This window comes from Hibiscus syriacus, unplaced genomic scaffold, assembly GCF_006381635.1.
Source record: "Hibiscus syriacus cultivar Baekdansim isolate YM2019G1 unplaced genomic scaffold, ASM638163v2 tig00111392_pilon, whole genome shotgun sequence".
NCBI classification, from domain to species: domain Eukaryota; kingdom Viridiplantae; phylum Streptophyta; class Magnoliopsida; order Malvales; family Malvaceae; genus Hibiscus; species Hibiscus syriacus.
The window spans coordinates 751178-765664 of NW_024063078.1; the positions used below are offsets into that span (position 1 = coordinate 751178).

General features: G+C 32.3%; 2 protein-coding genes across 2 annotated transcripts; one reads left to right on the forward strand and one right to left on the reverse strand.

The window, feature by feature from the left end:
* Window positions 1-3238: 3238 nt before the first annotated feature.
* On the reverse strand, window positions 3239-5699 carry LOC120160474 (tubulin alpha-1 chain). The gene is made up of 4 exons (XM_039170889.1): window positions 5492-5699; window positions 4656-4890; window positions 4190-4560; window positions 3239-4046 (listed from the first exon to the last, which is right to left on the reverse strand). Exons 1-4 carry the CDS (start codon window positions 5582-5584, stop codon window positions 3393-3395), a joined length of 1353 nt encoding a protein of 450 aa, XP_039026820.1. The 5' UTR covers window positions 5585-5699; the 3' UTR covers window positions 3239-3392.
* Window positions 5700-6711: 1012 nt separating this feature from the next.
* LOC120160613 (magnesium transporter MRS2-3-like) lies at window positions 6712-14448 on the forward strand. Its single transcript, XM_039170988.1, has 7 exons — window positions 6712-6719; window positions 11158-11607; window positions 12466-12675; window positions 12785-12913; window positions 13077-13231; window positions 13334-13565; window positions 14001-14448. Exons 2-7 carry the CDS (start codon window positions 11173-11175, stop codon window positions 14286-14288), a joined length of 1449 nt encoding a protein of 482 aa, XP_039026919.1. The 5' UTR covers window positions 6712-6719; window positions 11158-11172; the 3' UTR covers window positions 14289-14448.
* Window positions 14449-14487: the final 39 nt, after the last annotated feature.

Below are 14487 nucleotides of genomic sequence, written 5' to 3' on the forward strand. Positions count from 1 at the left end.
CCTTTCAAGGCCACGCACGTAACACCCATGCTCCAGCTAGTCACTATCCTACATTCGAAAGGCTTCTCGATCACCATAATTCACCCTGAATTGAACTCTCCCGACCCTCCGAACCACCCCTAATTTGCCTTCGTATCGATACCGGATAAGCTCACGCAATCTCAGCTCTTAGATAGAGATGTTGCCGGCCTCGCACTGAGTCTCAACAGAAACTGTGCAGCACCGTTACAGCGGCGCATCGAAGATATTGTGCACTCTCGCGATCGTAGCACCGTCTTCGTCTACGATTCGTTTATGTTCTGTGCTCAAACTATCACCGACGAGCTGCGGCTACCGGGGATAAATCTGCATACAAGTTCAATCTAAAATTTACGAACAAATACATGAGCAGCTTGATACTGACGGAAGACGATAAATGCATAGTTTGGCTCAACAAACAAGCCCCGAAATCCGTCGTAAACGTGAGCTTTGATAGCACGGCAAGCATCGACGAACATGAACTAACCGAGACGGCTCGGGGGCTAGTACAATGTGAACAACCTTTCTTATGGGTGATTAGGCCCGATATGGTTCGTGGCTCGGGATGGATCGAACCATTGCTTAATGGATTCAAGGAGTGCGTGGAAGAAAGAGGTCACTTTCGGTGAGTGAAATCGAGAAAAATAAATGTATATTTTGTATAAAACATCAACATAGCTGTATTTAAAGTTTGGGAATGCTTCAAGTAATGGAAAAGTGCTTTTCACCCCGTAATTAATATTAAACATCTAAAATTTGAATTAAAATCATGGTTGGAAAAGTGATTTTTAACCTAATCTAATAAGCTGAAACTTTTAGCTTTTGTTGTAGAAAATCATTTTTTGGTGAAATTACTTTTTTATCATCAAATACTATATTTTTAATTTATAACATAATCTCTAAAATAGTTATTTTATTATTTTAAATCATTTTTTAACATCAATATCAAACAATTAAATTTTAAATTATAGTTTCAAAAATATTTTCTACAGTAATTTTAAAATCACTTTTTAACCAATTGAGGCCGGATTCAGGTAAATTTCATCTGTTTAGGTATATTTACTAAAATGTTTTTTTTATAAACTAAATTACAACAATAGTTAACGACCACAAACGTAAACTAAACATATAACAAAAATATTTTTATAAACATAAGAAAACTAGACAGTTAAGATCAGACAAGTATTATACAAGGAAAAGATTAAAAAAACCAAATCAAATAAACTCAAACAGAAGGTATATACGAACAGATCTGACCTAATCGGCAAACAAACCACAAAAGGAGATGAAGTTTTAAAAGACCATCGGAAAAAACCACAAATCAAAATCGAGCGAAGTGAAAATACTATTCACAAACGCAAATCGCGTATTTAAATCCAATTTGAGAGTCTAAAGCAAGGAAGATCACCATGATAACAAATAAACGTCATCTTATCAGTCGTGACAATATCAAATTCAACCCTAAAAAAAGATAAACGAAAACAGCAGCTAAACGATCAAAAACTTACCATAAATACAAAGAAAAATGTGTCATTAGGACAAAATCATTTTAAAAAAATAACAAGAAAAAATAAAGATACACTATATAAAACAAAGAAAAAAATAATAAATATCAACGGTCGACAACCAACACTAAAACTGATACCACTACCAATTATAAAGATTAAAAAATACTAACGACGGCTAAAATAAAATTTAAAAATAGGACAAACCCTTACTTTAGATATCTCTAAATTATAATTTTCTGATTATTTTTTCTGACATATTTTTCTGGATTACAAAGATAAAACACCAATTATAGCGTTGTGGAGTGGAGCACGTGGTCATGCACCAAGCGCAGCAATTTATGTGTAGGGAATACAAAGCCCTGGTTTACCGTCGCTAGAATCTTATCTCCTTCAAGTTTTTATGTCCCACAGTTGAGCTTCAATAATCGATCAATGGCCAATATTTTTGCTGCAAAACATCGCAGCCAACCCCGTTTAATGCCTGCAGCAAAGCCGCTCACTGCTCCGCCTGTATTAATTTTCAATCCGTTTTAGTACCTAAATTTTTAATTTTATTAAAATTGTATATAAAATTTACTTTTTGCTTCATTTTAATACTCTGTCGTAAAAACTTAACGTATTAATACATAAACTATCATTTTTGATCCGTTTTAGTATCTAAATTTTCATATATTTTTTTTCAAAAATTAAGTATGATTAAGGTACTAAACGTGTTTTGGTACCTAAACTTTCATTTATTTTCCAAAATTTAACGACAGATACTAAAATGAAACAAAAATTAAATTTTAAATATGTTTTTGAAAAAAATAAAAATTCAGATATTAAAATAAATCAAAACTGATAGTTTATGTACTAAATACATAATTTACCCTAATTTTAACCCAATCAGTTTTTCCACCACCATCCTGGAAATTTTGTCAACAATGGAGGTGTTCTTGCTATACTGATCTTGTGTATCACCAAATCGACCCGACAAGACATTCCGCCAGACACGATGTTAGAATCTCATTAGAGGCGGATCATATCTACTTGAAATTTAGTTTTTTTTTTGTTAGTTATTTATTTAATTGAAGATATTTACTCTGAAATTTAATTTTTTTCGATTAATTATTTATTTAACTGATATAATCTATCCTAAAATTTTATCTATGCTCACCATGTTAAAAGATCCCATGAGAACTCCATTCACCCTCAATAACTAAAAGAGCCAACCAAATAAAACCAGAAAACATCTTTCTCCGTTGCTGGATAATAATTAGCTTCACAAATGGTGCAATTGTGTCTCGTTATTTCTAAAGTCGTTATATTATATTTTATATTTGAGTAAATTACGTGTTTAATTTAAATTAACAATTTTGATTCATTTTAATATATATAGTTTTAACTTTTTCAAAACTGTATATAACATTTAGTTATTATTTTAATATTGTCATTAAATATTTAACGTATTTAAAACTTAAACCATTAGTTTTATCTGATTTAATACTCAAACTTTCATTTTTTTTTTCAAAACCTAGTGTTTTGGTACCTAAACTTTTAATTTGTTCAACACTTAAAGATTCGGTACAAAAAATGAAATAAAAACTAAACTTTATATATGATTTTAAAAAAATAAAAAATTTAAATACTAAAACATATCAAAATTGATGGTTTATGTATTAAATGCACAATTTACCCTTTATATTTATGTCCAGCATATTGTTGGTCTTAACTCATACAAGCGATGCTTAGAAAATTATATAAAACCGATTCAAGTTTCAACAAGAAACAAGCATACTAAACATACAAACACTAAACCAGCTTCAAATAATCCGAAGCTCAAAAAAGTAAATCATGATAGAAGAGGTGCCCTCACACACCGTACTTTTAATACTCCTCATCACCATCATCCTCATTTTCGCCCGACTCGGCACCAACTTCTTCGTAGTCCTTCTCCAATGCAGCCAAATCCTCACGTGCCTCCGAGAATTCTCCTTCTTCCATTCCCTCACCCACGTACCAGTGCACGAAAGCTCGTTTGGCATACATGAGATCGAACTTATGGTCGATACGGGAGAACACTTCAGCAACACTGGTCGAGTTCGAAATCATGCACACAGCCCTCTGGACTTTAGCAAGGTCGCCACCAGGAACAACACTAGGAGGCTGGTAGTTGATACCGCACTTGAATCCGGTCGGGCACCAATCGACGAACTGAATGGTGCGCTTGGTCTTGATGGTAGTGACTGCAGCATTAACGTCCTTAGGGACAACATCACCACGGTACATCAAACAGCATGCCATGTATTTGCCGTGGCGAGGATCACACTTGGCCATCATAGATGAAGGCTCGAAGGCGCTGTTGGTGATTTCAGCAACGGAGAGCTGCTCGTGATAAGCTTTCTCTGCGGAGATGACAGGAGCATATGAAGAAAGCATGAAGTGGATCCTTGGGTAGGGGACCAAGTTGGTTTGGAATTCATTCACATCGACGTTCAAGGCTCCATCAAACCTAAGTGAGGCAGTCAAGGAGGAAATCACCTGAATCACAAGAAAAGACATCATCACAATTGCAGAAGCAATCAAATCAAGTAAACTCAACAATGACCTAACTGAATTAATTTTCTTTCAGTCATATTCCAATAACTTATGATCTGTACTAGTGAGAGGTTGCAATATGATACCTGAGAAACAAGGCGGTTAAGATTGGTGTAGGTGGGGCGCTCAATGTCAAGAGAGCGCCTGCAAATGTCATAGATAGCCTCATTGTCGAGGAGAACAGCAACATCAGTGTGCTCCAAAAGGGAGTGAGTTGAGAGAACACTGTTATAGGGCTCAACAACGGAAGTGGAGACCTGGGGAGATGGGTACACTGTGAAACCCAACTTGGATTTCTTGCCATAATCGACAGACAAACGCTCCAACAGAAGCGAACCAAGACCAGATCCAGTGCCTCCACCTACGGCATTGAAAACAAGGAACCCTTGAAGACCAGTGCAGTTATCAGCTAGCTTCCTTATGCGGTCCAAGCACAGATCAACAATTTCCTTGCCAACTGAAGCAAGAGAATAACGAATGTTAATTATATTAAATGAAATTGGTTAAACTATATGCCTAATCACTAAATGGGATTAGGTTAAAAGAAAGTACTGGTGTAGTGGCCACGGGCGAAGTTGTTGGCGGCATCTTCCTTGCCGCTGATGAGTTGCTCTGGATGGAAGAGCTGACGATAAGCACCGGTTCTCACTTCATCAATAACGGTGGGTTCAAGATCTACAAAAACAGCGCGGGGTACGTGCTTCCCAGCTCCGGTTTCACTGAAAAAGGTGTTGAAAGCATCATCACCTCCACCGACAGTCTTGTCACTAGGCATCTGGCCATCGGGCTGTTCAAAACAGAAATACAACCGCTCATTATTCAATGACCAAATCTTAGATCTCGAAAGGTAAATGCAAGTGAAATTCGAAACGCTTTACATTTTCAAAAATGTAGGAAATAATAATAGATTTGAAGCAAAACCAACTACTTTTTTAATATCCGGATGAAGACTAACTAGATCTGTAGAATAATGCTTCGAATGTATCTAAAAATATAAATAACACTCTAAATGCTTCACATTTTAAATTATATATATAGAGAAAAAGAAAAAAGATTAACGTAGATTTGAAGCAAAATAACCATCGAAAATTCTGAAATTCAAACAAATATAAGCCAGATCTGATGGAATACAAAACCTAACAAATGGGAAAACCAAACATGAATAACGAATACCCAAGCATTGTCAGATTTAATGGAAAATCAATCAAATACATTAAATAAAAACAAATCTAAGCAGAACAAAAGGCAGATCATAAGTTTTGAAGGTTAAAACACAGATCTGAACGAAATGAAGCGTGACACATTCAATCGTAGAACAATGACACGCAGATCTGAAACAGAAGGCAACGAAGATCCAATCTGAAACCGAGAAAAATATTTGAAAATACCTGAATCCCGTGCTCGAGGCAGTAAAGCTCCCAGCAGGCATTTCCGACCTGAATACCAGCCTGGCCGATGTGAACTGAAATGCACTCTCTCATTTTCGCTGAAGAAAATATCAAATCAAATCGCAGAAACAATAAAATCAAAGGCGTTTATCAAGACACCTCTGTGAGAGACAAGATGATTGAAATGTGGAGGAGCTGAAGGGGTGGATAGGTATATTTATAATTGAAAAATGGTTTTATTTTTCAAATTTAATTTACCGCAGTTTTTTAACCACTGTTAGTTGGCGTTTTCAAAATTTTAAATTTTACCGCCAGGCTGGCATGACAGAATCGACCAAAAAATTACTCTCTTTCCCCCCTAATAAATTAAGTATTATTCTTTGGTATTAGTTAGTTTTTGCAAACCTAGAAATATCTTTGGAAAAGATAAAAAAATCTTGGGTAAATTACGTATTTAGTAATTAAACTATCAATTTTTCAAAATCATACCTAAAGTTTATTTTTGTTTCATTTTAATAGCCCAAACGAACCAACTTACCTGAGTAGTTAAAGAAATTATTGTTGTTCTTAGAAGTCATGGGTTCGAGCACCAACAACTACAAATGTGATTGGGTGTTTATTGTCAAATGGTTGAGATTACTTAGAACATATACTACTTTGTAATCACATTTAGCTTAATCAAAAAATAATAATACCTCATCGTTAAAAAGTTAACGCCTTTAGTACATAAACTATTAGTTTTGATCCGTTTTAATACATAACTTTTAAAAAAATCAAAATTTAAGTATGATTTAGGTACTAAACGTGTTTTAGTACAAATACTTTCATTTTTTTTTTCAAAACTTAACGGCGGAGTACTAAAATGAAACAAAAACTAAACTTTAAGTATAATTTTGAAATTTTTGAAAGTTAAGGTATTGAAACGGATTAAAACTGATAGTTTAGATACTAAATGCGTAATTTACCCAAAAATCGTTTAAGTAATTACACCATCAATCACTGAACTTTAACAATATTTTTTTTCTTTGGATTATTTAACTATAAAATATTTTAAATATAGCACCAATTTTTTGAATTTACATTTGAAGTTATTGAACCATTAAATCTAAAATAGTTAAATAACATGGAATTTAATTGAGGGAATTACCATATTTAAAATGGTTTAGATGAATTTTTTATTGATTTTAAGTGAATTTTAATAAAAATCAATCAAATGAGAGAGATAAAAGTTTTAGTGTTTTCTTGAGGAAAAAAGTGAAGACAATGACAAGTTATAATATTTCTTAAAATTTAACAATTTAATGATTAAAAACATTTTAGGTTTATTGACCGAAACAAAAAATAGTCAAACATTAATGATTAATGATATAGTTTATCCATGATTTTCACTAGTTTTTTTAAATGGATTTAATATTTAATTTTTAAACTAAAATATTAAAATATTTTTAATGTGTTTTTGTAAAATTTAAGTTTAAATTTGATTTTCAATAGCTGATTAATGATGTATATTATGTATCATGTTCTTATAATGTTATGTGTTCTTTTTAATGGAAAATATGTTGGATAACATTTATCATAATTGAAAAGTTTATGTGATAAATTGAACTATGAAAATGATTATATTGAATCAATATTTGATTTTGATATGACATGAGTTATTAAATAATATATATTGTTAAAATTTGTATTTTCTTAAAACTATGAAAAATTGTCATAAAATGTTTTCAAGTGACTTTTAAGTGTGAATATTTACATTTTCACAAAACTATGAAATTTGAAAAATATTTTTCAAAGCTAAAAAATATTTGTTTTAGTTAAAAACCTTCCATTGGTCTCAAAACCAGGAAGTTAATATCGATATCTATTTTTTCAAAATATTTTTCTGATATCGATAACAAGGTGTTGGTCTCGATAATGTTAGGTGAGTATCGATGCTCACTATACAATATCGTTACTGAGGGTTTCAATGACTCTATATTTTTATTATTAGGGTGTTTGGTACCGATGCTCACTACCCGTTATCGCTACCAAAGTTATAGATGAGCTTTTAATGCTCAAAATTATTGTTTTCAACTGTTCCAAACGACTAGAAAGGTGTTAGAATACATAAAGGGACTAAGAGTCAAGTGAAGAACAACAAGAAAAATTATTAAAAGAATTTATCAACATCAAAAGAGTTTTTGAGCTAAAATTATCATATTCTTGTTAACACACTTGTGATCTACACTATTTATTTTGCTTAAGTGTGATTTGGGAGAATGCTTAAATTTGTACAAATATATTTTGCCTTGTGAGGATTCTCTTAGTTTGCTTAATTTGTAATTATTCTTTGGGAGGATGTGTATTCAAGGCTTTAGGTATAAACTTTGAAGTGTTTGTAAGATTGCACATTATCCTTAAAGGTAAGCAGATATATTGGATTTGACAAATCATTAGCGTCGATGTTAAGATAGTAGATGTGGACTTGATTGAAAAGTCAAACTACTCTAAAATTGTTGTGTAAAATTTTATTTTTCGATTGATTCCTCCAAACTTTTTAAAAAGTTAATTCACTATTTCTTAATGTATTTCGATTGATCGATAAAACTAGCAGATTTAAAAATAATATAGAATATAGATCATTTATTATAATTTACCTTCAAAAGACAAATTTATTTTATAAAAAAATAAAAGCGAAGACACAACATACAACCAAAAGAAAAAAATTTAAAAAAAGGAAGATGGGGCCTACTCTTACAATATTGATGGTACCCAACCACGTGAATTCTCTTTTGTTTTCAATTTTAACTTTATGGTGTATTTATATATATAAAAAAAAGTTTAAGGGTGATTTTTGCCCTAATTTATTATTTTTGTGTTTATTATATTTTCGTATTATTTAATTTTTAAAATTGTTTAATTATATCATTCTATATCATACTCTTAACTTAAAATATTAAATTGATAATTCTAAACTCTAAACCATAACCTTATAATCTCTAAAACCTAAATCCTAAACTTTAATTTATAGTTTAAAACCCTTCATTTATGATTTTAAGTAAAAGATATGGTATAAAATGATATAATATAATAATTTTGACAGTTAAATTAATACGAAAATCGATAATAACGAAAATAATAAATTATATCACGTACATGAACAAAAGTTATTATTTTACCCAAAAAAAAATAATAAAAAAACTTTATGGTGTAGAGTGAGGGCAAAAATGTTGCAGTGTGGTAAAATTATTTCCTACAGTAACGTGGTTTCAATATCATTTCCTTATATAGAGTATTTTTTACAATATACGCCTAAAGACCTAAGGATATCTCGATGTATTTAGGCTAAAATTTTACATACATAATCCATGGGATTACTCGGCGTCTTTAGTTAAAATAAGTAGATAAAGGCCTCTAATTTTTCGGATTTTTCAACTCTGCATGTGTGGGGGGCGGAAAGATTCCTCTACTGCATTAAATTAGAAAACAAATAAAAATAGGAAAGGTGGAGACGCAACTAACAATAATTGAAGATAATAAAAACTCAAAAGCTAGGGGAAAGTCAGGTCAAATTTGGAAGAACAGGGAAGTTGTTTAACATATAATCAAAAGCCTCTGCTCTATTTTGTCGAAAAGGGCTTGAAAACGGATTCATATGGCGATTTCGAAAGAAAGAAAAGGTAGAGAATTGTTTTTTTTACATTGAATTCATAAGGAAGAGGTGAGATTATATTCAATTATTGTTAGTTGTGACCCCACCTTTCTTATTTTATTTGTTTTTTAATTTAACGTAGCAAATGAATCTCCTCGCCCTCACATGCAGAGAAAGAATGCAGAGATGAATACGTCGAGAAATCAGAGTCCTTTATCTATTTATTTTAACCAAAGATGATGAGTAATCTCATGGATTATGCATACAAAATTTTAACCTAAAGATACCGAGATAACCTAAGGTCTTTAAGCATATACTGTAGAAAATATCTTAGATAAAAAAAATAATATTAAAACCACGTTACTGTAAGAAATAATTTTCCTTTACTACATTATTCTAGCATTTTTTCCGTAGAGGGAGTCCATTTTTTTTCAATTTTGAACTTACTTTCTTTTTACTGTTATTTTTTTTTTAATTTTGTAGATTCACGTGTTATTGAGACATCTTACATTCTGTTGGATCAATCATCCGATACAATGGGATATTTTTTGGAATAAAAAGAAATTAAATTTATAGATAATCCAAAACTTAATATATATGTTTAAATATTTTTTAATAAATATGATATATATATATATATATTAAATGACAGATTGAGTTTATATATACATAGTAAAGGGATATATATAAATATTATATATATATATATTAAGTGTCTAATTAAATTATGCGTAAAGTACATAGATAGTCTCCGATTATAGGGTGTTGTTTTGTTAAGTCTTTTGACTATTTAAAGTTACAAGATAGTTACCCGGTTATTCATATATTCCAAAATTATATTTTCTCATTAAAAAAAATTGACGTTTGTCTAAGTTTGATGTCTATTGAGATATGAGTAAAATTATTTTTTAATGATGTCTACTGGTAGTAATTCAACGAAATAATGTAAATAAAGAATCGATCCGCAAATCATTGCTAAAATGATTATGAGATTAAATTTAATCATTTCACAATCAATAAGTTAACATCCATATAAGATGATCACTATTTTTTTTATAAAAAAATGACAAGTTTAGAACATATGAATAGTTCGAGTAATCATTTTATAACTTTTAATAGTCAGATGACTTCAACAAAATAATAAACTATAATCGAATAACTATTTTATAACTTTTAATAATCAATATACTTAACAATGCAATATCTTATAATCAGTGGATCATTTGTGTACTTCACCCTAGTTATAGATAATGTCAGACTTGATTTATATATTTAAAGGGAGATGTCATATAACGTATTTATCTTACATAAAAAAATGAAAGTTAATAATTTTTATAAAGAAAGAGACACTCTACAATTTAAATTAAAAGTAGATTTATAGGAATAATATTACTTTTAATTTATATAAATAGCAAAACAAATTACTTAAGATAATATTATTTTTAATCATTTAAGATAAAGATGCATTATTCGAGATCAAAGAAAAAGAAAAAAAACTGTAAAAAAGTATGAGTTTTACTTGAAAAGAATAATAGAACCGGTACAAGTCAAGATACGTATTGACACGTGCACATTCAAAAGTTAGACGAAGACGATGGAGTACATGAATAAATCTTATTTTCAATATATGTATTTAAAATATTCTAATATTTAAATGCTTGAAAAATTATATCTAAAAAATATGAAATTAGAGAATATAATTATCAAATTTATTGTTTTTGAATTATCAAATTCTTATCTTAAACTTAATCAGCCTCGTATCATACTATATAAATAATTATTAAATAGATATCATTCACATAAAATTACTCAAATTTAAGAATTAATTTAAAAAATAAAATTTAAGAAATTAGATAAAGTAAAATTATTAAATTTTTTATCCATTGTTTCGGGTGAAAGAAGTCGAAAGCTGCGCCGGTAAAAGGTGGGTACTAAGACGGTCTTTAGCACTAGTCCGTATGTTAGATTACCCAGGCTATAAATAACTAAACGGCACATTTCTTACCGCTAAATCTCAGTATCCAATGCCCCTCAGAAGATAAAGCCCAAAATGACAAGTCGACCAACGTCGCCACCGCCCAAACCCGATGACGATCCGGACCTTTCGTCCCGACCCGCTCCGTTCCCTAATCAAGCTCAAACCGCCGCCACCGTCTCTGCTCATCGGAAGAAGGGGACCGGTGTTCGGGCATGGCTTATACTGGACTCGACGTGCCAGACCCAGATGGTGGAGGCCGGAAAGCATGCAATCATGAGACGCACGGGTTTACCCGCTCGAGATCTTCGGATATTGGACCCGCTTCTTTCGTACCCGTCTACGATTCTGGGTCGTGAAAGGGCGATCGTGATTAACTTGGAGCATATTAAGGCAATCATCACAGCGCAAGAGGTTTTGCTTTTGAATTCTAAGGATCCTTCGGTTACCCCCTTTGTTGATGAGATTCAGAGCCGAATTTTGTGCCATTTTCAAGCAACCAAAGACCAGGTTCGTTATTCATAAATTTGATTTCTTTATATATATATATATATATATATATGAGTTAAGATCCACTTAGTAAAATTATTTTAGTTTTGCACAATATATTTTTGTTTAGTTGATGTTATATTTTGCGTTTTTGATTTAGGGCTCTGATTTGTTTTCCTGCTTTATTGTTGCATCGATGAAATTTTCTTATTTCAATTAGGTAAAATCATGTATTCTATCACAGTATTCACTGTGACTTGATGCTTTTGGCGAGATAATACAGAAATTGATATATTTCCCTCATAATTGCAGTCAAATCAACACTGCCTCCGAGTCTAAGTAACATAGTGGAATTCAACAATATAATTGCCTTCTAGAATTTAGCAATAACAAACTTAACTGTTATCCTGTTACAATTTATTGACTTAACTTCTAGATACCAGCTACTTCTGCTGGTGTTTACACTCCATTTTCGTTGCTAATAATCAGCTTGACAGCTCTTGGGTCGGTGTTAAGCTCACTAGCTGCAACTTTGCGAGCTCATTTCCCTTCTTTCTAGTTGCTAGTAGTCAGTCATGTTGCTATGGCTCAATCTCCTATGTTACTCGGATTCAAGTGTGTGATGAGTACGGGTATGAGCTGACACTAGTATGCTTAAATTTTTTTAAGAAGTTCTCCTTGTACATGGAGTGTTCTTGGTGGGTCATATCCTTGTACATATTTCCGAGTGTTAGTCTCGGGTACTTGGTCAGGAAAATAGTCAATATCAGCTCCTGCTGGTTCATTTTTGTTTCTCTACTGATTTCCATCTTGTTACTAGGCTCTACAACCAATTCTGTTTCATATTCATTGGCCAAATCATTTTGTTTTCTTCTTTAGGAAGGCGCTGTTGATGACTCCAGCTACATAATTCGATCGAGTTCTCAAAATTTGTCATCAAGGTTTTCACAGCCTCAGAATCTGGATGATGAAGGTAAATCAGAAGAGAAACAAAGTCTTGAGAACCCAAATGGCTCAAAGATTCTCCCATTTGAGTTTGTTGCATTGGAGGCATGCCTTGAAGCTGCTTGCAGCTGCTTAGAAAATGAAGTGAGTAATTCTCTCTCTCTTAGTTTGTGTGTGAACTTTTTGTTACCACCAAACTGTTTTACTCGTTATGTTTTGGTTATTGTTTTATTGGTTTCTATTGCCAATCCAGGCAAGGACATTGGAGCTAGAGGCTCATCCTGCCTTAGATAAATTAACATCAAAGATCAGTACTCTCAATTTGGAGCGGGTTCGCCAAATTAAAAGCCGATTAGTTGCAATAACTGGGCGAGTCCAGAAGGTTGTGTATTTAAACATAACTATGTCGATTTTCATATGCGTGACTTTGAGCCGAGTTGACATCAATCATTGAACAATGCTTTTGTTTCGAGTTCCATTTTTTTTCTTTATCAGTCTTCCATTTTCAATTCTAAACTTACGTATATAGATATACATATTCTCAGGTAAGGGATGAATTGGAACATTTGTTAGATGATGATGAAGATATGGCTGAGATGTATTTAACTGAGAAACAACTACTTGAAAATTCATCAACCTCGTCTATAAATGAGACAGAAGACATGGGTGGTGAAGTTCTTCGACCAGACATCAATGATAGGTGCTAAACAGTTTCACCTCTCGATTTCATCAAAGATTCACCTTTTCAGTTCATTTTACTTGCAATCTTCGGCATCTCAGATTTCTCCCTGCATTATGTCAGGACACCTGCCGAAATCTCCTTGGCAACCAATTATGAAGGTGATATCCAAGAATCTGATAACCCCCAGGATAATATGTTTGCTGTTACTAATGCAATTGGCCGAGACAGCCATGGAACTCATACAAGCACTACACGCAGTGCTATAAGCAAGCATCTTGATGTAGAAGAGTTAGAAATGCTTTTGGAAGCATATTTCGTTCAAATTGATGGTACATTGAACAAGCTGTCCACGGTATTTCACTCACACTTGCCACTTTATTACTGCCCCCCTTTGTTATCATCTAATAACTTGGACATGGTTTGGTTTCATGCAATGTATCTATATCGTGTACATGTTTTTTGTCATGTAATATTCATGTTTAAGTTATTTCGTTTTTTATATAAACTTTTATAAATTAATAATTTATATCATGTAAGATCTTGATTAATGAATTTGTGTGTGTGTTTCTTCTGTGTCGTGTTTTCGATTTTGTTTTAGTTGTTTTTAATATTGCCAGATTGCTGTATCCGTTAGGATTTTAGTTCCTATATTAAGCAAGAGTATGTATCATTGTATGTGCACTCCAGTCTTGGTCTGTGACATATAACACCGTGTAAGCTTCTTTATCATTGTGACTTAGGGTTATTGACATTGATCTTAATTTTTTTGTTTCGTCTTTCCGGGAAGCTGAGGGAATATGTCGATGACACAGAGGACTACATTAACATAATGCTAGATGACAAACAGAACCATCTCCTGCAAATGGGAGTCATGCTAACAACAGCCACCCTTGTCATCAGTGCCTTTATTGTTGTTGCCGGTATCTTTGGCATGAATATCCATATTGAGCTATTTGACGACGATAAAGCGGGGATGCCGGAGTTCCTATGGACAATCGGAGGTGGTACCGCGGGGTCAATATTCCTCTATGTGATTGCTATTGCATGGTGTAAGTACAAGCGATTGTTAGAGTAAGTCTTTGAGACCAAACTGTTTATCATGTGAAACCATGGGGGAAATAACATGAACTGAATGATGGTACTGTATAAACTTTTCCTGGATTTGATTTGTCTGAACAAGAACAATGGGTTTGTTAATAACCACATTTATTAATACATGCATTTGCAGGTAGCTATAATGCCTTAAATGTTCATTTTTTTTGTTATTTAACATC